This window comes from Danio rerio, chromosome 4, assembly GCF_052040795.2.
Source record: "Danio rerio strain M-AB ecotype USA chromosome 4, GRCz13ab, whole genome shotgun sequence".
In the NCBI taxonomy this organism is placed as follows: domain Eukaryota; kingdom Metazoa; phylum Chordata; class Actinopteri; order Cypriniformes; family Danionidae; genus Danio; species Danio rerio.
The window spans coordinates 35,779,060-35,804,846 of NC_141024.2; the positions used below are offsets into that span (position 1 = coordinate 35,779,060).

At 36.0% G+C, this 25,787-nt stretch overlaps 2 protein-coding genes across 3 annotated transcripts in view; both read right to left on the reverse strand.

Annotated features, from left to right (window-relative positions):
• The window catches only part of LOC110439608 (uncharacterized), a 72,752-nt gene extending 54,738 nt beyond the window's left edge, over positions 1-18,014 (reverse strand). The window contains exons 1-4 of the mRNA XM_087248865.2: positions 17,924-18,014; positions 14,147-15,079; positions 13,967-14,073; positions 2,020-2,167 (exon numbers count right to left, since the gene is read on the reverse strand). Coding sequence (XP_087104991.1) covers positions 2,020-2,104 — 85 coding nt within the window. The 5' untranslated portion in view covers positions 2,105-2,167; positions 13,967-14,073; positions 14,147-15,079; positions 17,924-18,014. The remainder of the gene's footprint in view (positions 1-2,019; positions 2,168-13,966; positions 14,074-14,146; positions 15,080-17,923) is intronic.
• A 1,312-nt stretch (positions 18,015-19,326) lies between these two features.
• Positions 19,327-24,565, reverse strand: LOC141381668 (uncharacterized). 2 transcript variants are annotated; one of them, XM_087248988.1, is made up of 6 exons: positions 22,885-24,565; positions 22,477-22,688; positions 22,013-22,326; positions 21,653-21,915; positions 20,401-20,692; positions 19,327-20,293 (listed from the first exon to the last, which is right to left on the reverse strand). In XM_087248988.1, the coding sequence occupies exons 1-4, from the start codon at positions 23,343-23,345 to the stop codon at positions 21,697-21,699; spliced, it is 1,206 nt and encodes a 401-aa protein (XP_087105114.1). In that variant the 5' UTR covers positions 23,346-24,565; the 3' UTR covers positions 19,327-20,293; positions 20,401-20,692; positions 21,653-21,696. The 2 variants fall into 2 exon arrangements, with proteins under 2 accessions (XP_087105114.1, XP_087105113.1); XM_087248987.1 differs by having other exon boundaries at positions 20,401-21,113.
• Positions 24,566-25,787: the final 1,222 nt, after the last annotated feature.

The following is a 25,787-nucleotide window of genomic DNA, read 5'->3' on the forward strand; positions in this document are numbered from 1 at the left end:
TATTCATAAATGTAGTCCTTGGCAACATCTGTAACAAAAAAAAAAAAAAAAGAAGCCCAGTGCTCTATTTTTATGTCACTGGAAAACGACTGAATCAGCTGGTGTGCGTGAGTCGTGTTGCTGTCGATGTTATAATTGTAATTTTAAAAATATTATGATATTCAAGATCTGTAAAGTAATACAGCTCTGGATTGAACCAGCAACCACAAGTCTCCTCCATCATTAAAAGTTTGCCATAGTCACCTTGACAACCCAAACACTGCTGTCACCCCACAGAAACCCTGCAGTGCTTTCAGTTGATTGAAGAATAAAAAAGACGAGACTGAGGTTATACGCTTTTTCCCGCTCGAGCACACAGCACGCAACAGCAAAACACTCGCGGTCGTTAGTAACTATTCAACAGATGCCCCTTATGCAGCCAAACTTTAAAAATATATAAAGTATTTTTTTTTTTATTGTTTAACTGATAACATTAATCGGTTACAAATGCACTCTTTCGGTTAACGGTTAATCGGTTATTTTGAGGATTCCTATAATTAAACTGCATGTGCAGGCTCTGAATTTTTTTTTCCCCTCAGGGCCGCACGCCGGAGATCCGGCATGGTGCCAGAATACTTTAAGCAAACAGTCACACTACTTGTTCTACATACAGGTGTTAATGACTATACATACAAAGAAAAATAATAAAATTAGAAAATATGACTTTGCAACATCAAGGATTTGGCATGGGCCAGTTTAAGATTCTGATGGTATGATAAACTAAAATATATTTTCTTCTCAGAAACTTATAAAATATTTTGGAGCAGTAAACATGTCAGGCTAAATCATTCAAATGAATCACAGATTTATTAAAAAGGCACAGCAGAAAATGTTGGCAGTTTGTAAAACATTGACTTTTCCAAACAGCGGTAAACCTTGAACATGGTTATCGCCCCATGCCATGCCTAAGAAGCATAACTCTGATTTTAGGATCTGAAAATTAATTCTTTAAAAAAGTCTTAAGCAAAAAGATTCCAATAGCGCTGCCTGCTGGTGTATAAAGAATGCTAAATAACTTTTCAAAATACCCAGATGAAAAAAATACTTTTTATTTGCCAAAAAAACATTATAATTTAATACATTTAGTAATACAATAATAAATTAATCATATTTTTAATATATATTTAGATATTTCTTTGAAAAAAAAAATAAAATATTGTGTAAAAACAAGCAAGCTCTACTTGTATTCTAACATAAATGTTCTTCATAATAATAAAAAATGGACAAATGTTTTAAAAGTTAAAAAAACTACAATAAACTAAATCTGTGCATAACAATCTGTCCAGGTCGAGCAGTAAATACATGGAGCACATTTAAACAAATGTTATTGTAGGGAAAATAATTAAAACAGATAAAGTAGAGTGAAAATGACCTTTTTTAATAAAAAGTTTAAAGATTTATTAAGGTGGATTGTTGGTGATTGTGTGGGTTTTGGCCAGATTGGGTAACAAAACATGAACAAAGGAAAATGAAGACTTGTTTAAAAAAAATTAATTGTTTAAAAAGATTTAAGACCTCCAACACAATATTTCAGTAAATTTAAGACTTTTTAAGGCTTAAAATTTTGAGTCTTCTATGAGAATACCGTAGGTAATTAGTTATTATAATAATGATGTAATTCTACTGTAGGTCAAGTATCGCCAGCTCAGTTAAACCTTTTTAAATGTATTGTTTTTATTTATTTTATATAGTGCCAGTGCTCAATGACGCTTTACAAACAGTAGGAGAACAAGAAAAGCAACAACCTTAAGCAGGTAGAGAAAATGGGAGACTAATAATACATAAAAGAAAGACAAAAGACATAAGAACAAGAGACAAAAGAAACTTTTTTCGGTCTTTCAATGAGTGCTTGTGTGCGTTTAGAAGAACTAGGCAGCACACTCAGGGCTGCAAGATGGATTTAATTTATTATTCTTATTATTAAAATATATCTGAATGAGGATCAAATAACTGAGTTGGTGTTTGAGAGTGAAAACCAACCTGTTTGTTCCTGCAGATCTTCCTGTTTGACTGTGAATGTTTCTTCAATCTTCACATCTTCACTCTCCTCTTTAATAAACGCCATCTTTATAACAGTGTGGAGATCAGTCACTTCAGCATGAGTTTTTCTGTGTTTGGACACTTTATTCTGTTTAAAATGAACAAAACAATAAAAATGTCCTATTTAAAATTAATAAAACATGAACAGAAACAAAATTCAACACTTGCTTCAACTGTTTCTATTAATGAGAGTAATTAACAAAAAGAAATCAGGTAAAACTTTCTTTAAAACAGTGGTTCTCAAAGTGAGGGGTCATAGAGGTATTGTTGGTTTTATATTCACACATTCGTTTATTTAGAATTCTCTATATTGTTTACCATGTTACTTTGAATATTCGGTCGGAATTAGCATGCAAGTGTAACTTGCAAACAACATTAGCACTGTTTATTTGACTGTGAACAATGTTGCACTTTGATAGTCATTGGCTGCTAATATGATTTCCCTATTTAGAGCTTGCAAATAATACTTTTCTGAAATTATATTACTAAGGGCAAAGTCAGAAAACCAACCTATCTCTATGAAATGGAGTACTAGTTTTAATCAGCTCATTTGTGGCTATTGTTTGAATACTTTTCTGAAATTATATTATTAAGGGGGAAGTCTGAATATCTGAATATAAAACCAACTTTACCTCTATAGATAATTGAGGTGAAGTTGGTTTTACATTTGGGTATTCAGACATTCCCCTTAATAATATAATTTCCTAAATGTATTCTTTGCAAACTCTAAATATGGAAATCATATTAGCAGCTAATAATTACCAAAGTACAGCATTGGTTACAGTCAATTAGATAGTGCTAATGTTGTTTAGAAGTCATACTTGCATGCTAATTCTGACCGAATATTTTCAGTAACATGGTAAACAATACAGAGACTGCTAAATAAATGAATGTGGGGGTCGCAGGTTACTATAGAAGTAAAGTTGGTTTTATATTCACACAATTAGACTTTCCCCTTAATAATATAATTTCATAAAAGTATTATCTGCAAACTCTAAACAGTAAAATCATATTAGCAGCAAATGACTATCAAAGTACAACATTGTTCACAGTCAAATAAACAGTGTTAATGTTGTTTTCAAGTCATATTTGCATGCTAATTCCAATCGAATATTCAAAGTAATATGGTAAACAATATATAGACTTCTAAATGAACGAATGTGCGAATATAAAACCAACTTTACCTCTATCAGGTTACTGGCATTATAGAGGTTAAAGATAGAGGTAAAGTTGGTTTTATATTTGCACATTCAGACTTTCCTTTTAATAAATTAATTTCATAAAAGTATTATTAGCAAACTTTTAATAGTAAAATCATAATAGCAGCCAATGACTATCAAAGTACAACATTGTTCACAGTCAAATAAACAGTGTTAATGTTGAATTCAAGTCATACTGGCAGGCTAACTCTGATGACATATTTAAAGTAACATGGTAAACAATATAGAGACTTCTAAATGAACAAATGTGCGAATATAAAACCAACTTTGCCTCTATTTTAAAACTCGCATTACACACTTTTCTGTTTCAAACAAAAGCCCTCGGTTACTAAGAATAAAATAGTACTACGCTGTATAAAGGGTTAAAATAATATTTCCAACAGCAGGTACACAATGTAGCATCGGATGAAAAACATGAAACTTTAATTAAATCGGGTTATATCCGTAAACATCTCAAAACACAAACCTTTCTCCAGTTGAATCAAAGCGCTGAAGCGGCGCCGCCTGATTACGTCACACACCACGCCAAAATAAAAGTCTTTTTTTTTGTTTAGCTTTTTTGCCCCTTACTGTTGCAGTCATGACTTATTGATACATTTCTCCCTTGTTTTTCACTCTATACTATTTCTGCTCTCTCTCTCTCTCTCTCTCTCTCTCTCTCTCTCTCTCTCTCTCTCTCTGTGTGAGTGCATGCTGGGAGTGTGTGGACAGATTCGGGTGAGAGTACCTCTCTGTGAGAGTGAAAATTTCTGTTTCTTTACTATCCCTTCCCTTCTAAATTATAGAGCTAGATTAGAGTTGTTGTTTTTTCCCTCCTTTTCTGATCCCTGACATCGGTCAGTGAGCGAGGAGGAGGATGAGTTCAGATGCGAGAGATTTCTCGCGTTTAACACTCAAACATGGGTGTAAATGTATACCTGACGCCCAGGTTTCAGTGGAGGACTGTCTCATCGCTGTTAGTTTGGCGATCGGTGGTACTAATATCAAATCAGCCTCCCGTATGAATAAGGCAATCGTGTTCTTTCTGAGTGAAAGTCAAATGGTAGATAACCTAATTGAATCGGGGCTGATAATCAAAGATGCATTCGTACCGGTTTTGCCTTTGTCAAGTCCATCCAAGAAAGTTGTTTTATCAAACGTACCTCCGTTTGTTAAAAACGAAAAACTAGATCAAATACTCCAGAAGTATGGTAAAATAGTAAGTCCCATCAAAATGATTCCACTTGGATGCAAAAACCCTGACATTAAACATGTGATGTCTTTTCGGCGTCAGACCTTTATGATTTTGAATTCTCCGAATGATCCACTAAATCTGTCAGTGAAACTAAGTATTGATGGTAAAGATTATACAATTTTTATCACCTCAGATTCTATGAAGTGTTTTGTCTGCGGCGGTTTTAATCACGTTAGACAAAGTTGTCCAAATCGAGACAGACCTGTGGCCGCTCCTGCGGCTCCGACTGCAGATGCGGAGAACAGCGAGGAGGCGCTCGGTACAGAGGTTGTTTCGGCGGCCGGGGCTTCAGAACCCCGACCGGGTGAGGCGAATGAGGTGCCGGGCGACCTGCCCGATAACCCGGTGCTAGTCGCCTCTAAAGACGGCCTGGAAGGGGCTCCTGAGGAGGTGGCCGGACCGAGTAATGCTGTACCGCAGGCAGAAACGAGCCTGGAACAGATTTGCTTGGAAAAAGCGTCTGAGATCGATCCACTTTGTTTTGATAAACAAACCGACGCGGATAAAACTGAGAGTGATATAAATGATACATTGGATCAAAGTCAAGATGATATTTCATCTCAAGACTTTGCGGATTTAAATGTACAAATGGATTGTTCTGACAAGGAAGATGAGGATGTTGCAACATTAATGGAACCAAAAATGATGGATTTACGGCCTACTTCTGGAGGTAAGACTAAACTTTATTCAGTTCAGCAGATTAACAACTTTCTTGACTTTACAAAAGGACTTCGCAAACCCAAAATAGAATCTTATTTTCCTGATTTAAAACTGTTTCTGCTGTCTGTTACAATGGCAATGAGAAAAGCATCTATATATGAACTTGACAAACCTAAAAGATATCGTTTGAGAAAACTCATGGGTAATGTTAGAAGTACTTTAAACGGACAAGATTAAAATGAGCATGTCTTGGTTATGGAGGTCTTATTCTAATGGATTGGTATTATTGAAGGCCCTTTTTATACTTATTTTCATGGCACCTTTGAGACTCAGCTCATTAAATATTAATGGAGGTTGTGATGCTATGAAAAGGGCTAGTCTTTTTGATTATATTATGATGAAGAGTGCTGGTGTGGTTTTTCTGCAGGAAACACATACAGATGCTAACAATCAAATACAGTGGTTGAATGAATGGAAAGGGCAGGTGATTTTAAGTCATGGCACGAGTGTTAGTGCAGGAGTGGCTATATTGCTGGCACCTAATTATAAAGAACAACCCTGTAGTGTTTTTGATATAGTTTCTGGTCGCTTGTTAAGAGTTGATGTGACTATTCACGGAATTGATTTCTCCTTTGTTAACGTTTATGCACCCAATATTGGGTCAGATCGTGTCTCTTTTTTTGAAAAACTTAAAATAGCTTTAAGTCACATACCTTTTGACAGGACCATTGTACTAGCTGGTGATTTTAACTGCACTTTGAATCATACATTAGATCGAAACCATGAAGAACCTCACAGTAAATCAGCAGATGTACTTCAGTCCTTGATTATTCATCATAGCCTTGTTGATGTTTGGAGAGAATCTTTTCCCCAGACTAGACAATATACATGGATGAAAGTAAACCGCAACATGGTTTCTGGAGCTAGGTTAGATAGAATTTATGTTCAAAAAAGTAAAAGAAGCCACTTCTATAAGAGTTGTATAGTTCCTACTGCTTTATCTGATCATCACTTCATATCTACAGATATCACCACTGCAGAGAGCACTTCTAAACATGCATATTGGAAGTTTAATAGCAGATTATTATTAGATCACAACTTTGTGCACTCTTTCACTTATTTCTGGGAGATCTGGAGAGAGAAAAAAACACAATATAAGTCCCTGAGTCAATGGTGGGACATTGGCAAAATTCAAATCAAAATGTTTTGCCAGCAGTACACTGGTTATTTTAAAAACTCTCTAGCCAATGAGATGGCACAGCTTGAGCAGGAAATTCTTCAACTTAATTTTGAAGGTGACATTGTTGATTCTGTGGAGACTTTGGAGCGTAACAAATTTCTTTTGCGGAATTTATTGAAAGAAAAAGCTCAAGGAAAACTTGTCCGTGCAAGATTTACGACTTTTAATAATATGGATGCCCCTACATCTTTTTTTTTCGGCATGGAGAAGAAGGTTGTAGATAAGAAGATTTTAAGCTGTTTAAAACGTCCAGATGGAAAAAGGATTATTGATGCTCATGGAATCATTTCACACGCTTTGTCCTTTTATGAGGAATTGTACAGTGCTGAACCATGCAATGAAGAAATGGCTGATGTTCTCCTTCAGGATTTACCACATTTTTCAGATCAAGAGAAATCCATGATGGATAAATTATTGACTTTTGATGAACTCTCTACAGCTGTTCAGGAGATGTCTTCTGGCAAAACTCCAGGACTAGATGGACTTAATACAGAATTTTACAAACAGTTTTGGCCGATTATCGGAGAAGATTTGTTTGCTGTTTTTATAGAGAGCTTAAAAAGGGGCACACTTCCTATGAGCCTTCGCAGAGCTGTAGTCACTCTTTTACCAAAAAAAGGTGATCTTGAAGACATCAGATGCTGGCGTCCAGTCTCACTACTAGGAGTTGATTACAAGATACTTTCAAAGTGTCTTACGAACAGGATTAAACTTTACATTTCCTCAATAATCCATGCAGATCAATCATACTGCATTCCAAGAAGGTCTATTTTTGATAACATTTTTTTAATTCGGGACTTAATTTCTTTTGCTAAATTACACAATCTCGATGTTGGTTTTCTTTCTTTGGACCAAGAGAAAGCATTTGATCGGGTAGATCATGAATTTCTGTTTAAGTGCCTTAAGGCATTTGGTTTCGGGCCATCTATTATTGCCCATATAAGACTCTTGTACACGGACATACACAGTATGCTAAAAATTAATGGCACTTTAACAAGACCCTTCAGAGTGAGTAGAGGCATACGACAGGGGTGTGGCCTCTCAGGAATTCTGTATGCCATTTCAATTGAACCTTTACTGATTGCACTAAGAAGTAAGTTGAGTGGCATATCAACAGTTTGCTCATCCCCCTTGGAACTAGCAACAACCAAACTCGCTGCTTATGCAGATGATGTGACTGTTATCATCAGATCAACTCAGGATGTCAAGGACCTGAGTGCTACTCTGGAGGTTTATCAAAAAGCCTCCTCCTCTCGAATTAATTGGGAAAAGTGTGCTTCCTATTTGATAGGAGAATGGGACGATAGAGACCACCCAGTACTCCCCCAGAACTGTTTGTGGAGTCGGGAAGGGTTTAAAGTGCTAGGTGTTTTTCTTGGGACTGATCATTATATTCAGAGGAACTGGGATGGTATTTTTGAAAAAGTTGTTGGACGTTTGCAAAGGTGGAAATGGATTCTCCCACAATTATCTTATAGAGGAAGAGTGCTTATAATTAACAACTTGGCAGCTTCTATGTTGTGGCACCGCTTAAATGTACTTGAACCACCAAAAGACTTGCTGCAGCGACTTCAGAAGATTTTTGTAGATTTTTTTTGGGATGGATACCATTGGCTTCCCCCTGCAATCCTTTACTTGCCAGTTAATGAGGGGGGCCAAGGAGTAATTGATTTGGTAGCTAAGGTTAAAGCTATGAGGCTAAATGCAGTCCAAAACCTACTCTACTCTGTAGATGCTAGACCTTGGGTGTCTTTTGGTCGGGCTCTGCTCAGGTCTTTTGGTGGTTTTGGCCTTGATAGACATCTGTTTCTGTTGTCTTCTTATGATGGACATTTTTCAACTGATTTAAAATTTTATGCTTCTGTGCTAAACATTTGGAAAGGGTTTAAACTGATTAGACATGAAAACAATCATTTAGGTCTTGAAGAACCACTTTTTAATAACTCACTTTTAGAAGTAAATGTTAGCACATACAATACAATTGTTAAAACTTTTATGGAGAAGAAATTGATCAAAGTTTCTGACTTGATAAATACTTCAACTAAAACTTGGAAGTCAGAGGTTGACATTTGCAGTCAGGCCGGCTTCAGATCTGTTAGAATGGTAAAGCAGCTCATTGGTGGGGTGAAAGCCGCTTTTCCCTCTACACTTCTTCTGTTTGTCAACTGTTTCTTGTCTGGAGGTCCTTCTAAAGTACCTTTTCCTAAGTTATTTGTGTCTCCCAAGTGCTGTGTTGACGATGATTGGAAAGAAAAACTTCTGAAATTTAATAACTTACAAGAAATTGACTTTCAGGTGGCAGGAAAGAGAGATCTCTATCAGATTTGTGTTAAAATAGCTTATTTTGAGCAGATCAAAGACAGAGCTGATACAAAGTGGAGAAGATTTTTAACCATCCCTGCTGAACTTCCTCCCTCTTGGAGGCTTTTTTATAAAGGTCCTCTGCCTAAACGATCTGGAGATTTGCAGTGGAGATTATTACATTGTGCATTGCCCACTAATTCTCACACTTCTAAATTCAACCCAAACGTTTCCCCGTCATGCAACTTCTGTTCCTTGCCGGAATCTGTTGTTCATGCTTTTACTGAGTGCTTCAGATTGGATCCATTATTCACTTTATTAAAAGTCATACTACTGAACTTAGGTTTTGTTTTTACCAAAACACTCTTTGTTTTTGGGTGCAAATACTCAAGAGTGCACAGACAAAAGTGTACGGTAGCAAATTTCACAATTGGACAAGCTAAATTAGCCATCTGGAAATCATGTAGACTAGCTGCTGAGGGGCGAAATGTAAATCTTCTTCAACTTTTCTTAGCTTTGGTGGAATCCAGAATAAGAACAGAACATCGATTCTTTCAAATGACAAATAACTTGCTTGAGTTTGAGTTCAAATGGTGTGTTAATGGGGCCTTAGTGTCAATTTGTGAGGATGGGAAAATAATATTTAATTGGTGATAAATGATTAATTTTTTGTGTAATTATTTATTTTTGTGTATAGCTTATTATTATATATATTTTTTATTTTATTTATGTATATATTTAGATTTTTGTTTTTCCACCTATTTTGTCTCCTGAACATTCTTCAGTGTGACTTTGTGTGAGGTGAAATGTAATTTTTGGTTTTAGATGTTTTAATAAAGTGAGTGTCAAAGTCTCTCTCTCTCTCTCTCACATTTCACATTTTAGGTGCTTTATTGGCATGACAAATAACTGTACATTCATATTGCATACGTACAAACAAGACAGTAGTGCAAACAAATATGGATATAAAATATAATACAGAAAAAACACAGAAATAAATAAAATAAAAATAGATTAAAAAAATAAAAAGATTGATAAAATAAAAAATATGAATAAAAATTTAAATAGATTAGATCTCTCTCACAAACACACACTTTAGTATTTAAAGTTGATCAAATTTTTTAATCTAAACATTTTAAGACAATTTTGAGAAACTTTTTTAAATCCAGTTCATGATGGCTTGCATGTCTACAACACATTACTTCTTATTAATATATGAGAGTCCAAATCTCATCCTCATAATTATGACCCCTTATTTTCTTTTCTATTTTTACAACTTTATAGGCCTATATAGTGTTTCTTATTGTTTCAAATGAATTGTCATCTCTTATTAGCTGTGTTCCACGTTTTCTGCCATTCTTTAGCAATATCTTCAGTAATAATATTTCATTTACCTTTACTTACAGAAGCATTAAAGGGGTAGTTCACATTAAAAAAAAAAAAAAAACATTTTTACCTGTTTGAGTTTCTTCTGCTGAATGCAAATGAAGAGAATAGGCTACAGGGTCAAGAAGCAGCCACTACATGGTTTAACAGCTCCTACTTTGGACATGGCTGCTTTTTTCAACATTTTCTGGCACTCAAAATGTTCTTGGAACTCGATTACAATTGAACCACTAAAGTCACGTCACAGGTTTTGACAATGTTTTTGGTTACTTTTCCAGAAAAAACACTGTCAAAACCTTTGAGCATCTCTGGACTCTTGCTGTCTATGACAGATGAGGGAGCTCTCTGATTTCATCTAAAGTGTCTTCATTTGCATTCTGAAGATGACCAAAGTTCTCAGGGGATTGAAACAAAAGGTAGAGGGACAATCGTTCTCGAGAGCCACATCGCACTGCTTTTTTAAAATTTATTTATTAATTTTTTATTTCAACAACAACTGTTCATTACAACAAATAGAAATACAGAAACTGATACTCGTGTGATATTACTCATATATTCATTGATTTTCTTTATAGCTTAGTCCTTTTATTAATCAGGGGTCGCCATAATGAAATGAACTGCCAACTTATCCAGCAGCACATGCTTTACACAGCGGATGCCCTTCCAGCTGCAAACTATTACTGGGAAACATGCAAACACACTCATTCACACACGCCGCATGTCTATGGACTTTGTGAAAACCAGAGCATCCAGAGGAAACTCACACGAACACGGGGAGAACATGCAAACTCCACACAGAAATACCAACTGACCCAGTTGAGGCTCGAACCAGCAACCTTCTTGCTGTGAGGTGATCGTGATACCCACTGCACCACTGTGACGCTTCACATCTGTGTCTTTATTTGACGTATTAAAATGGTATTGGTGAAGAACTATGCTTACGAAAAGGCACCATTCAGATGTAATGATCTGGGCAATCAAGCATGTATTGTTATAGACACTATGCTTATTTGTCTTAAGAGATGTTAGGTCCTGTTCATGTAATTTGCTTTATGTTATCAAGTTGGTATTGGCATGAACAGCTATACCTGTTAACAGGTTTTATTTATGTAAAACAATACTATTCAGTTAATGGTCTGGCCTATTAGGCAGCTATTAATATAGACAACTGCACATGATGATGAGCCATTTATTTAAATGAATCTGTGACACAGACATTTAAATTTCATTGTTGCAAACAAGTTACAGGAGTAAGTGCAGTTGTTGTTGTATGTGATGTTCACCACTGTAATTACACCATAGTGAAAAAGAAATCTGAGAAATGCTGTAGTTGGTGTAGGTGGAGCAGGTTGATCACATTAAAAGTTCTGCATTGTGTAGATATGAAAGTGAACTCTTGTCATTGAATTACCCTGTATAAACTGCCTATACAATAATTTAACTTGAGACGTAATTATCTTCTAATTATAAATATATAGCTGCATGACAGATTTAATAGTGGACTTCACAAAGGTAAGACCAAAGCTTGAAATCGCATCATGTGCACTGCAAATTTTAGATAGTAGATTTAACTACCTTGGAGTTAAAATTAACACTCCCTCAGAGTTTATATGGGAACCACTATAAGTGTTAAAAATAACACTTTTGAAAGTGTTAACATTGTCAACACCAAGAGAGTGTTAATTAGCAAACTCTTATTGTGTAAAATATCTGTTAAATTTCCGAAAAAATACCAGCAGCTGTGGCTGCCAGAATCTTTCTGTGAAAAACATGGAAGTTTAATAAAACTGTATAAATTTACAAAAAATAACCATATTTCATGAACTAATACATTGTTTATTTTACAAAATCATAGCTTAGTGCACAAAAATGTAAAATCTTTAGATGCAATAATGTTTTCATGTGTGATTGCAATTAGCAAACAGATTTTGACTGCATTAGTAACTACACAGTTACCTTTAAAGAAAAGAAGATGCAGCACAACATCAAATACTCTCAGTTCATCTTGGACTTGAACAGAGACGCTATTATCCTCCACAATGGTGACACAAAAACCGTTTTGCTGTTTTTCTTTCTTTTTTTTTCATTTTTAGATTTTACGGAAAAATACCAGCAGCTGTGGTTGCCAGTAATCTGCTGTTTTTAACATTCATAAATTCAGTTTACATAATATTTCTGTTAAAAGCACATTCAACAGTCTGTATTTTTTATCGATCTTACAATGCAAATTTTAGATTTGGTAGATTTAACTACCTTAGAGTTAAAATTAACACTCCCTCAGTGTTTATATGGGAACCACTATAAGTGTTAAAATAACATTTTTGAAAGTGTTAAAATTTTATTTTTAACACCCAGAGTGTTAATTTGCAAACTCTTATTGTGTAAAATATCTGTTAAATGTATGTCAAAATACTGGCAGCAGTGGTTGCCAGTAATCTGCTGTTTTCAACATTTTACATTCATAAATTCAGTTTCCAGAATATTTCTGTTAAAAATACATCCCATAGTCTGTATTTTTCATTCGAACACACTTAAGCCTTAAATTCCAGAGCAGAATCCTAACTAGTGTCCTCACTACAGAGGGCTGAACACTCAGACAGTGATGAAGTTAATGAGACAATTAAGTGTCTAATTAAAGGAGGATTGAGAATTGTTGATGAACAACTGTTAACAAGCAGAATCACTGAAGGACAGAAAAACACAAGCCAAAACCAAAGATGAAATCAACTGAGAAAAAACAAATTACACAATAAAAAATGATATTTTTCAACATCTTTAAAAAAACTCATCACATTAAACAACTTATCATGGAGCTTCACCTATTACTGACCAGTGACTTTATTTCTGTCATGTGAACAAAAGCTCTTAATGAAATTTCTGTTGTTCATTTGAAGTCACCATGATGGAGGACAGAGTCTGCTTTAGTCAGGCTCTTCAACTTCTTACTATAAATGTATTTTATTTTGGCTGCTATAGATAATGTTAATTACACTTTATACATATAGCATGGAAAGCTGAAAGAAAATTAAAGTGTCAGTCTGAAAAAGTTATTTACGATAATATAGCCATCTTTTCCTGCTTGTTTTTTAATTTTTTAATATTTTTAATAGAAAATATAAAACTGTTCTTTGTTAAATATTCTTATAGAAATGAAGCCAAACTGTAATCAGTGAAGCTGCTTATACTATTATTTAATGGAGTTGTTTAATCCTCTGTTTTAATTCAGTTGGTTTGGTGTGAGGCTGTGTCTGTAGTTTTATTTCTTCCTTCTATTTCTTATTCCTTCAGTGATTGTGCTTGTTAACAGCAGGTATTCAACAGCAGGTGTCTCAATTCACTTATTTGTGGTCATTCCCTCTGTCTAGTGGACTAAACTAATTGAGTAATTTAAGGGCCAGGTGAATGAGGGTGTGGCGAGATTTCAGACACTCTGATTAGTTTCTCAAATACAAGGGTTTTCTACAAAGGTAGATACATGTTACTCTGTATTACAAGGAGGCAAATCAGCTTCTAACGCCGAGAGGGTTATTTTACCTTTATCTAACTCTAGAATTTTAACACTTTACTCTGAATTACCACAACACTTGAAATTTAACACCAATGAATTTGCTGTGTGCAGTTGGTGAGGACAGACCCTTACTCACTAATGGTCATATTGATATGTTCAGGGAATAGAATCGAATTGGATGATCATTACAATGTACTTCATACTATTCCTACTGTTAGTTATATTTCCAAAGGTTACTTTACATTTAGCAGTGTTCCTAGTTTAAAAAGGTTTGTGGACAAAATCTTAGCTGTTCTCTGGCAATAATACATAGGATTTCAGGCATGACTCTGTCTTACCTTGTGTTACATTGTTTTCTGTGACTTTCCATTACATAAAGTGGCACTACTTGCTTGCAGTTCACACATAATTGCTGCAAATGCTCCCCTTGTCCCATACTGTCTTCCTAAAATGTAATGCACAACACTAAGGAAAAATGTACACATAATCGACAACAAAAAGTTGTTGACATTACCTACCTTTTGATGATCACCGTTCAAAGGGAGGTTACATTGCAGGGGAACAATGTAAGCCACAGCTTTGTTCAAACTGCTATTGTTTTTCAAAAAGTTTACAGAATAACCTTCTGGTGGCATAAGAATGTCAATTAGTTGCTTGCTCCTGCAGCAACGCATTATCTTAAAGCCTCCAGAATGTTTGAGTGGAGGGAAGGCATCTTCAATAACTTCTATGAATTTTTGTGCTGTGCAATGCACATCAGAAAACCTAATTTTTTTTTGCCAAGTCCACTGGCCTGGAGGCACATACTTTCTTCCACCCTAGGAATTCCTGCTGTGTTTATCTGAGCACAGCAAAAAAAGTTGTGCTCCCATGACTGGGTTGCATTCAGTTTATTTTTGGAGTCTTTTCTGTAGGGCTGAAACAGTTTGCTTAAAGAACCAGCAACTTTATTTGGCCGGTTAGCTGAAAAATTACGCAGGGAGGGGAGGGGTAGCTGAACAGTTGGAGCTAGTGGGAAAGGCAGTCCACTTGTCCCAGCAGTCAGTGTACTTGTCCCAACTGCCAGTCCACCTAGCCCATAAGTCACTCCACCTGTCCCAGCATTTAGGCCACTTGGGCCAGCAGTCACTGCACTTGGCCCATAAGTCACTCCACCTGTCCCAGCAGCCAGTACACCTGTCCCAGCATTTAGGCCACTTGGGCCAGCAGTCACTGCACTTGGCCCATAAGTCACTCCACCTGTCCCAGCAGCCAGTACACCTGTCCCAGCTTTTAGGCCACTTGGCCCAGCAGTCACTCCACTAAGATCATCACCCAGTCCACCCCGTCCAGCAATTGGTCCAGCTGACTGCTGCAAAGACGGTAGGTTTAAAAATGCTGAGGACGTTTCAGCTTGCACTCCTGTTTGGCCCCTAAGAAGCTGGCCCAGCTCCATTATAAGTGCAGTTGCCCTGTTAAAATTGGCATAAAAACTAGGGTTAAAATTAAATTTCAAAGTGAATTGATATGACTGGATGGACATACAGTTAGGGATGGAATAAAATATTGATATGCTGATTTATCAATATATATATATATATATAAACTGACTTTATCTATCATGTTTGATATCATTTGAAATGTCTCAGTACGACTGGTACAATAGTCTCATTCTCTCAGAAATAGACATAATCAAAACCATAAATATATAACTTCAGGTATCTTTTGAACCACTGTGAAGGGTGTGACTTTCCAACAGGCAGCACTAAATGCAAATGCCTTTTGTTATGCACACACCCCTTTCCTTGAGGGAATTCTTGGATTATTTAAGGTAAGTTTTGAGAAAGGCTCAGGGCGATTCTGCCTAACCAGATCAGCCCATAACATGTAGCTTATGCTCTACGTTATGTAAAATTTGAAGTCAGGTATGCATCTTTTTCATCTTGGATTTATCTTTGATAATTTGATGTTTTGTATTGATCATTTATGAATTGACTGATTGAATTGGCATAATACATTTACCTGACTAATAAATTGTAATGTTTGACCATATTTTGCTCACTCTGTAATTATTAATTCAAGTAGATTACGCTGTATCCTTGTTTCCGCACGTCTTGCGTCAGGTCAGTAGACGGACTTGAATCCAGTTGAGATGGAGCATTGGCACACTAATTGTGTTTTAGGGATCCGGCTGACTCTTGATATTGATTCAAGTGTACTTAGGTGGAAAGGGCGATAACTTCCGTCTAGGTCAACAAGGTGTTGCACGACTAACCTAGATTGGGTACCCGACCTTTGTTTGAAGGTAATATTATTCTAAATTAAGTTCATATGGGAAACCATGGGCTTGGTGAAAACCAAAGTTACTATAGAGTCCAGTAGTCGGGTACATTTATATTAATGCCCTAACCTCTAATTAGAAATGATGATTGTCTTAACTCAAAGGTGTACATCTAAGCGGGACTAACTAAAGTATTTTAGAACGAGCGCGCTGGTAGCTGCCATCTAAAGTATTAGTCAATTACCTCTGTTTAATATTCAAGACTGACCAGATTGTGACCGTGAGGGACGCCTTCGGCCGAGGCGATTTCTCTGAGCGACATGAGCACCCGAATGAACGGATGTGATAGTTACTAGTGAAGACAAAAGGTTCAAACATTTATCTAAATGATATATTGATATAATATTCTTAATGTTTTATGATTGGAGTCAGATAAAATTAAAGATAAATATATTAATATTCTAAACCACCTCATACTAAAATTGGAGTCAGATATGAGTTAAAATTAAGGTAAATCAACATTGTGCACTGGAAAGACCGAACAGGCATTGAACCTTTATTCACCAGTGGACACATTGGGCCAATTGGGTGGACCTTACAACTAAAAACTTCACTAGTATAATATACTGATATGATATAATAAATAATACTGCTAATCATAATAACATTATACTAATGCAAATTGTCATGAATAAACTAAAAAATTCTTCCGAGATGAAGGCATGGAGGCAGTGGTATTTATGTAGAAAAAAATAATGTTTGTAATAATTTATTTCTTTAGTTATTTTACATATGTAAAGATATTTGCTTAGTGCTGTACATCCTGTGTGTATCAAGCAATGTGTAAGCTAGACACACAACTAAAGAGCTTGGCGCTGGACTTCAGACCTGCTTTCAGCTGGTCAATTGTATAAAGTTAGTCTATTTTAGTTCCTAAAAATAGCAAACAATGCACCTTCGTACACCTCTTTTCTAGACTGGAGCACCCATGAGTCTATAAATTTGCGCAAATGGATTTGCCATTTAAACAACGTTGCGGAAAACTGTAAAAATTAAGATTATGTTGGTCTGAAAATATAAACAGGTTGGGGCAAACACGTCTTGCGTCTTATTGTGCTGGGTGTATGTTAGGGCCCTTTATGTTGTGATTATGGGCAGGGCCAAAAAGAATCTGCAGACATTTTTTGCTATTTCTGCAAAGAATTTTGACAAAAATCTGTGGATTTCTGCAGATTTATTTTGGGAGTATCATAACTAAAACCTTAATATGTTAATAAAAAATAATACATTTTTAACTTTTATTTAATGTTTAAAATGTAAATCCAATTAGATCCACTTCATTGGTAAACGTAACAAGTCTCTCATATAATATCTCTACTAAAAGACTGACTTTCTAAAATATGACTTAACAAACTGCACTGTACATAAATAAGATGAACATTTTCGTATTATTCAATAATATTACTTTAATTATTTTAAAAACTGAATGAATATAGATTTACACACAAATACCTAATTAAATAAACAGAATTAATGATGGGGTAAAAATCTGCGGAATTGTGCGCGCGCATATTTTGTGTGGGCCTATGGGCCTAATGTTAGGTGTAGCATAACAGGAAACTTGTTTATAAATCACAATTCTGACTTTATAACTTGCAGTTGTGACTTTATATCTTAGTGTTGCGCTATATAAAATCACAACTGTGACTTTATAACTGTAAAAAATAAGTTAAGTCAGAATTCATTGTATTTTTTTATTATTCAGTGGCGGGAACGGGCTCCTATACTTCTGCATATTATGACCCAGGGACAAAAATTATTATTCTCATTTGAAAAAGTGATACTAATAGTGAGACTGTATTTACAGTTTAATTACAATGTTAAAATCCGTCCTGTGCATGTTATTAACTAACACGAGTCAACTTTTTTCCCCCGAATTTTGTTAGTTTGCAAACTTTCAAGTGGCACAATATTCAACCATATTTTAAAATTGAGACAACACATCCCAATTAATTGGACAAATAAGAAAGCATACCTTAAGTGCTGATCCGAAGACATCTTCCAAATGATGAATCCCGCTAAGAGTCGAAATTGCAGTCTGTCAAAAACCGCGAATTTTGTAGTGCAACTTTATTTAAACCATAACGACAGAGCCGCAATAAGTCAAAATCTGAAAGCCACGCCCAGCGAAAAAAAAACACTTGGTGATGTGGGAAGCTGCCTTGGTGTCATTCCTAAAACATAAAAGCAAAGTATAAACCTGATTTGCGACATTTTGAACAGTAAGCAGGTTTATAAATCCAGAACTACGTTTTATATAACAGCCTAGTGCTGAAGGTTAATGGAGTGTCCGGGCGTGACCTAAATTAACTCTGTCGACAAAGTAGGAGTGAAAGCTGTAATGTAGAAATTCTGATTTAGTCGCCTATGGGCGAAATGACTAAACATAATAAACGGCAGAAAACGGTCAAACTACTCGCTCTACAAAAAGGTGTGTTCATGACTATACAAAAAAAAAAGAATATAATAAGAAAATATCACTTTTGCAACACCTAGCAGCATTGCGAGCTGTCTTTAACGTCTAAACAATGAATGGAAGTGAATGAGACGTCTCGAGCCAAAAAGATTCAAATGGCTGTAAGGTCAATAAACATGAGGATTTTTAATGTTCAGTAACCTAGTTAAAGCGGTTCAGGTGAACTGTATGTCATTACAAATTTGCAGCATTTTAAGTGTTTCTGCACTTACCTGCTGATGTCGGTTGTGTGCATATAAACAGCTTTTTATTTCGTTTTACACTTCAACAACTAAATAAATGCTTAATTGTATTTAACTGGTTACATTTAAGTTACAGTACATCATCCATGCTATAATAGGAACCGTATTCAATTTTAAAAAAAGTTACATATTGCTCATAAATGTGTTTGTCAGGAACCCTATAAAGAGCTAATGTTTTAATTTTATTACTTGCATTTTCCCTTGTACAGTTCAAACAAGCTACCATAACCCACAAAGTATAATGTGTGCATAGTTTGGTTATATTTAAACACAAAAACCACCAGCATGAAGTTGTCATACAAAGCAGCCCAGTGTATACAGGTATGCATGTCTTTTAAGCACTTCAAACCAGCTGAGTTCGCATTTTTATTCAGTCTGTGTGATATTTTTGTATTTTTTACAGGTAAATCAAGCCTGTCAAGAGAAGCTAATGTTGGCATTACATATGTGGATCAGTGGTTTCATTCATTTTAAATAATGGCCAATCAAATATTAAAATAAAAAATGCAGTAATTCAATTAGTCAAGACAAGTACAGACCTAAGCATTACTGCCATATCAATGTAATGAGATCACACATAGTGAAGATAGGTGCAATTGAGAAGACTGTGCTGTTTTATATGACCAAAAAATATAATTGAAGTATGTAACAAACAGTCCATGAAGATCCTAATTATTGCAACTTTATTGTGGTTGTTTATTTATATTTTTAACTGCAACAACAGGTTGTTTAAAGTTTACAAAGGAAAAAAATAAGACAACAAACAGACAAAATCAACAAGAAATACATGCACAAGTGATCAGGCATAACAACAGCTCATTGTTAGTCTTTAAAAGATGAGCTTTTCATATGGCTTTGAAAATCAGCTTTCATTTTACATTCATTCATTCATTCGTTTTCTTGTCGGCTTAGTCCCTTTATTAATCTGGGGTCGCCACAGCAGAATGAACCACCAACTTATCCAGCAAGTTTTTACACAGCGGATGCCCTTCCAGCCGCAACCCATCTGTGGGAAAATGTCATTTTACAAATTGAAAAATTTTAATGAGGTCAATTCAGTGTAGAACCAGCTCGATGCTTTGTTTAAATTATGTCCTACAGCACACAGAAGTTGACTCTCAGCCTCAGTGATCTTAAAGGACTGTAAACCACCACCATACTCGACAAATAGCCAGGTACTACATTATTATAATTGACTTTATACAAAGTAGTATCAAAGACTACTTCATAAGCATAAACAGGAACATGGTTTGTTTATTCATTCATTTTCTTTTCGGCTAAGTCCCTAGTTTATTAATCTGGGGTCACCACAGCGAAATGAACCACCAACTTATTCAACACATTTTACGCAGCAGATGCCCTTTCAGCTGCAACCCATCTCTGGGAAACATCTCATTCACACTCCTACATTATGGACAATTTAGCCTACCTAATTCCCCTATAGTGCATTTGTTTGGACTGTGGGGGAAACCGGAGCACCCGGAGGAAACCCACACAAACACCGGGAGAACATGCAAACTCCACACAGAAACTGACCCAGCCGAAGCTCGAACCAGTGTCCTTCTTGCTGTGAGGTGACAGCACTACCGACTGCGCTTCCGCAACGCCCAGGAACATGGTTAATAATCTGAACAAAAAAAAACACTGCATATCAGACAGGCGCCATAGTGGTACAATGTTGATGAAGTTCTAGATAAACTGAACTGAATCTGTAGTAATCTAGTATAAATATACCTGTTGAAGGATGATCCACTTAAGGGCAGCTCCAGCAGTCTCTGACAAGTAAACCAGGGGCGACAGTGGCGAGGAACCAAAACTCCACCAATTGATGGAAGTGAAGAACAAACCCGGCACATCTGGGTACAATCAATTCTTCTCTGATCAAATGTCTTGGGTAGAGCTGCAGTCTGGGTTATGGGGTTTGAAAACAATGGCAATCTGTCCCGGAGAAACATGCAGGTCCCTGTAGCTCACCGGCTGGTGTTCTGAAGGATCAGTGCGTAAACTCATCTGTGACTGAGGCTCTCTGTAAGAATCAGTGTTACACTTTGGACTCAGTGATGACCATGATAACATCTGCTCAGGATACGGAGTGGATTGATGATTTTGTAGAACTTGGGTTAAGGAAAAACAGAGACTAACATGAGTCCAATTGGTCTTTTTTTTGGAAAGTGTTCCTGGCTCCAGTTGCCTCAATTAATGCAGCCTAACAATGCTTTAGAGGGTTTGAATTACGAATAAATTGCGTTAGTGTTTTCAGTGTAGGCCAAAGCAAAAAAATGTGTCTTTAGTCAAGATTTAAACTAATACAGCGCGTCTGCCTCCAATACTGTGCTAGCTTATATGCTAGTTGATGTGCTCTCTTAAAGTGTTGGGCTGTTGAGTTTTTCATAAGTGGAACAAAACCATCTGCTCTGTATATGGGCTGTATCCACGATTATGTGAGCCTAGGGATAAAGAGAGAGACAGACTAATATGTAATATCAAATTGAAGATGCGTTTCGAGTTCCACTTACAATTATTAATGCAGACTAACTATGGCTTAGAGGGCTTGAAGCTTTAAGTGTACCATTTTGTTTTGTGTGTGTGCTTGTGTAAAAAAAAATGTGTTTATTAAGGATTAAATTGAAAAGAGTGTGTCTGGTAGTCAAACTGTGTAGGAATATATTTTATCCTTTTCTTATTGATGTAGTCTTCTATTTTTCTTGTAAAGTGCAGTTTATGTTAAAATCATCCTTCAAGAGTACAGGAATGTATGAAGTGACATCAAGAACATGAGGATTAGAAATATAGTATGTTCACCACTGGTCCTTACAAGGCTTTCAAAAAACATGCAGAAAACAAGTGACTTCTCATGGCTGTGTAGCCATGAAGCCTAAACCAGTGGGAAGTGTAGAGTAAATGTACACACTAGACAACTCAGTACTAATGTATATACAGATATACAAAATATAATCATTAAAAAGACAAAAAAATTACTTCTTACCGAAGCCCTGTTTGCTGGTGTGTTGGAAGTGGACATGTGGCTTCTTATGACTGCGTAGCTATAAAGGCCTGGGCCAGTGATATGGCTTGGAGATAAATGTCCACACCAGAGGACTCAGTGGTTATAAAGGGGTCAATGTTGGCCTTTAATTGCTCCTCAACTCGATGACGCATATCTGGGGAAGGCACTGGAACCTCAATAGCCTCAGAGTCTGGGGCCGCAACAGGCCCATCCCAGTCAATGCCCCAGTTTGTGATATCAATCTGTTGTAAAATGAAGATATTGATCAGACACTGCACAAAGTTTTGAGTCGAGTAGCTTTATGTACACACTTCAACTTAAAAAGTACAGCTTTGACACCTGGTCAGGATATTCCTGATGGCCCAAAAGTAGACCAGCAATCCACAACTGCAGCGGGGACCTGTTTCCCTCTGTGGAAAGTGGATGCCTGTCCCACATTTGAACAAATTGCTTAAGATGCCAGTTGAGTCTAGTCAGGAAGACATAATGGAGGCAGATAATGTACAGATCTTGATCAGGATCCAGCATTCCATTATACTCAAGGAACCTGAATATGGTGTAGTAGTTGCACACTACACAACACCACATGTCACGCCACAGCCTCTCAATCCTCTGGTTGTGTACGCTTTTCCCAGTAATATGGCTTCTTCTATCTAATATCAATCAGTTGCATATTTGGGTAGACAAGACCAAAATGACAGAGAAAAAAATTTATGTATTTATTTATGTATATACTGTATTATTGAAATTTAGATGTGATATAACACAACAACATCACAATATTACCACGACAATGTGAATACCTGGGCCTTTTTCTGGATGTTCAAGCATATATCGGGCAACTTCAACATTTTCTCCTCCCTTGTCACTTCGAACATGGTGAGGTAATCCATGTTGGTTTACAGCAGTGAGAAAACACTGGAGAACAGTTGATGCTCTATTGTTGTTGGCGGCACATAGATACATAATCCGCCGACTGAAACCATCAATTCCACCATGTATTACAATTCTCCATCTGCAAAAAAACAGTATTTGCATAATTATCTCTCTCTCTCTCTCTCTCTCTCTCTCTCTCTCTTTCTCTCTCTCTCTTTCTCTCTCTCTCTCTTTCTCTCTCTTTCTCTATATATATATATGTGTGTGTGTGTGTGTGTGTGTGTGTATTCTCTCACACGCTATTTTGTTACACTGTATGTATGTTCTACACTTACCGGATTCCACAAGAATTTAGATGGCCAGTCACAGTCCGTATTCCAGCATTAGGACAATGAAGAATGTAGTCAGAGACCAACTGAGCAAGTTGGACATCTGTGATTTCAGAATAAGTCTGTCCCACAGACAGTCCATATTCTGTCATTCTCCTGCGGATGGTTCTTACACTTACAGCAAAAATCTGAGCTATGTCAGGTACTTTAAACTGATTCTCCAGGAAGAACATTAGCTGTTCCCTTGACATAATTGTCATTGAGTTGCTTTTATCCACCTCCTGAATTAGCATGTGTAGAACAGTAAACACCCGCTCTTCGTTGGGTAAGTCTCCATTAGCAGCCAAAACTGCCAAGACACTGCTGATGTTCTCTAAGGTAATGAGAACATGGTCAGTCTCAACTTGGGGTGCTTGGAGCGCAGCAGCTAATATGTCCAGTGCATCTGCAATCTGATCCAGCAGCATCTGCTGACTAAAAAAAAAGCATGAAATAAATGACAAAAACACTTCATAAAAGTTAAGCACTTAACTGCCTAATTTAATCATATTTGTTTTCTAGAGCTAGATTCGTTCAGGGATGTAAAGCTTAGAATTTGGGCCATTAGAAACTGCTTGAGTGGGCCAGATGGCTACCACACTACTGCTATGGTATATGGAAAATTAAATAAAATTATGCTATACAGAAAAGCATTATTGTAGGTATATGCATATATTTTACACCAAAAACACAGTATGGGGTCACAAATTGGGAAAAATCGCAAAGAATCTGAACTTTTTTTGATCTCATCCCTGCAACTTGTCAAAGGGTGTATTTTTATAGCTTTTAGAATGAAAACAATCTTAGTCGATTCAGACATTTTCAAATGCATTTCAAGGCATATAGTGTGATGATGGAAAGGGAATGTTTTTAAAAAGCACTGACATAACCATGACTACTTGATAAAATATCTCTGGGGTTGCATTAGAGAATCATTTTATCAAACATATCTGTTATTAACTACTACTCTCCATACTTATATACTCCCTACTTTGCTCTTTCAATAAAAATCAATTAGGTTTAGTTCAACACGCGATGTAAGGTTACATATTTTGGGCTCATATGCTTTCCTGAGTTGGATGTCACATTTTATTATCAATTGTATAAAATATTATTAAACTGCATAAAGTTTTCAATGTCTTCGTCAAGGTATGCACATAATGTAGTTACTACCGCCTTACAAACCTTACAAACTCAAATGTTTGTTTTGCGTTGTTTATGGTTGCTAAAAATTGGTCAGACAGAGAAACGACAAAGACATAACGTTATTACAGATAGTTCTCTTTTGAGATTCGGTCTAAATTATTATAATAAAAATGCAAAACCTTAAGAAAATCGTTATAGGGCTACTCAACAACAATGTATCGCACAATCACGTTACTGTTAAGCAACGTTAAAAGTGCAAACCATGCAATGCTACGATGATATGATACGCATGCTTTTCAACGAACAAGCCTTTATGAATCAGACCTGATGTGTCGGAAAGTATATAACGACAGTGTTGAATGTGAACTTTTATGCAGCATTACAAGAAAACGTAACTGAGTAGGCTATTTTAAGTTGGTTAAATATAGTCCCTGAGTGGCCAACACGGACACAATAACACTTCAAAGCATGATAACTGTCATCCTCATTAAATAGTGTTACCGTTACTAAAACAAACAAAAAAAATAAACAGTATTCTAATGCAGGCTTGAATATGTCGTCATGGAATGTCACTTTTTTTAGAATATACGCTTAACTCGCCGGTTAAAAAATAATTAAGCCTAGGTCTTTCAAAACATCTTTTCATGTACTGCTTTTATAGAATATAAATAAACTCACCTGGCCGTCTGAGTCGTCATTTTCCTGTTTGGTCACACAAAGTAAATGTAATGGTTTTCAATCCTTATTCATAGGTTGTTGATACAGCTACTGCCTGCGAAATCGGCAAACCAATCAAAAGGCTGCATTTTCACCACATATTTGGCAGGAGTGAAAAAAGTTATAATTAATAATTATCTATCTATCTATCTATCTATCTATCTATCTATCTATCTATCTATCTATCTATCTATCTATAATTAGTGATCAATTTAAAGTGTTTAGATAAAATGAGCCATCAGTTACAGTTAAAATGAACCACTTCTTGAGTTAAGCAGAAATGCTGGTGTTTTTCCTTTTAGGATTTTTTTTTATATTATTATATATTGTTTAGCATTTGCTTACCCTATACAGTGACCCAAAGGTCACTCAGGACTGGGAGGAGAACGGTCCGTGTAACGTTACGTTTTGTTAATTTGTTTTCCATTTTCAAACGGAATAAAGGAAATGGAGAAAACGGCTGTTTTTCCGTTTTTCTTTTGCTCACGAGAAAACGAAAAAACGAGATTTTGGCTGAATTTTCGTTTTTTGGTTTAGGGTAGGAAAACGGATAAACGACTTTAAAATTCATTTTACACATGTAGGCGGTGCTGAAACGCCCACTTTCCTCTAATTTGTTAACCAAATCTGCGCTCGTGACGTCACCCTCAAAATAAAAGCCTTACACGCAGGCTTTTAATTATTATTATTTAATTATATATTAACTAACTTTACATATTCTATCATTTGAACCACACACAGTTAGCAGGCTTACATTCATTGCGGATGTATAAATGAAATAAAAACGTATATCAGCAGTATTCTTAGACATTTGTCATTAAAATAAGGTCATAGTTCACTGCCAAGCTTCTTGCTGCTGTGCACCTGATGCTGAGCAAAGCTATTTCCGAGCAGCACCTGGTTTACATGATTGTTTCAGAGCTATTGTAGGCCTAAATAATAGCCTACTCTGTATAAAATAATAATTTATTATTATTATTATTATTATTATTATTACTATTATTATT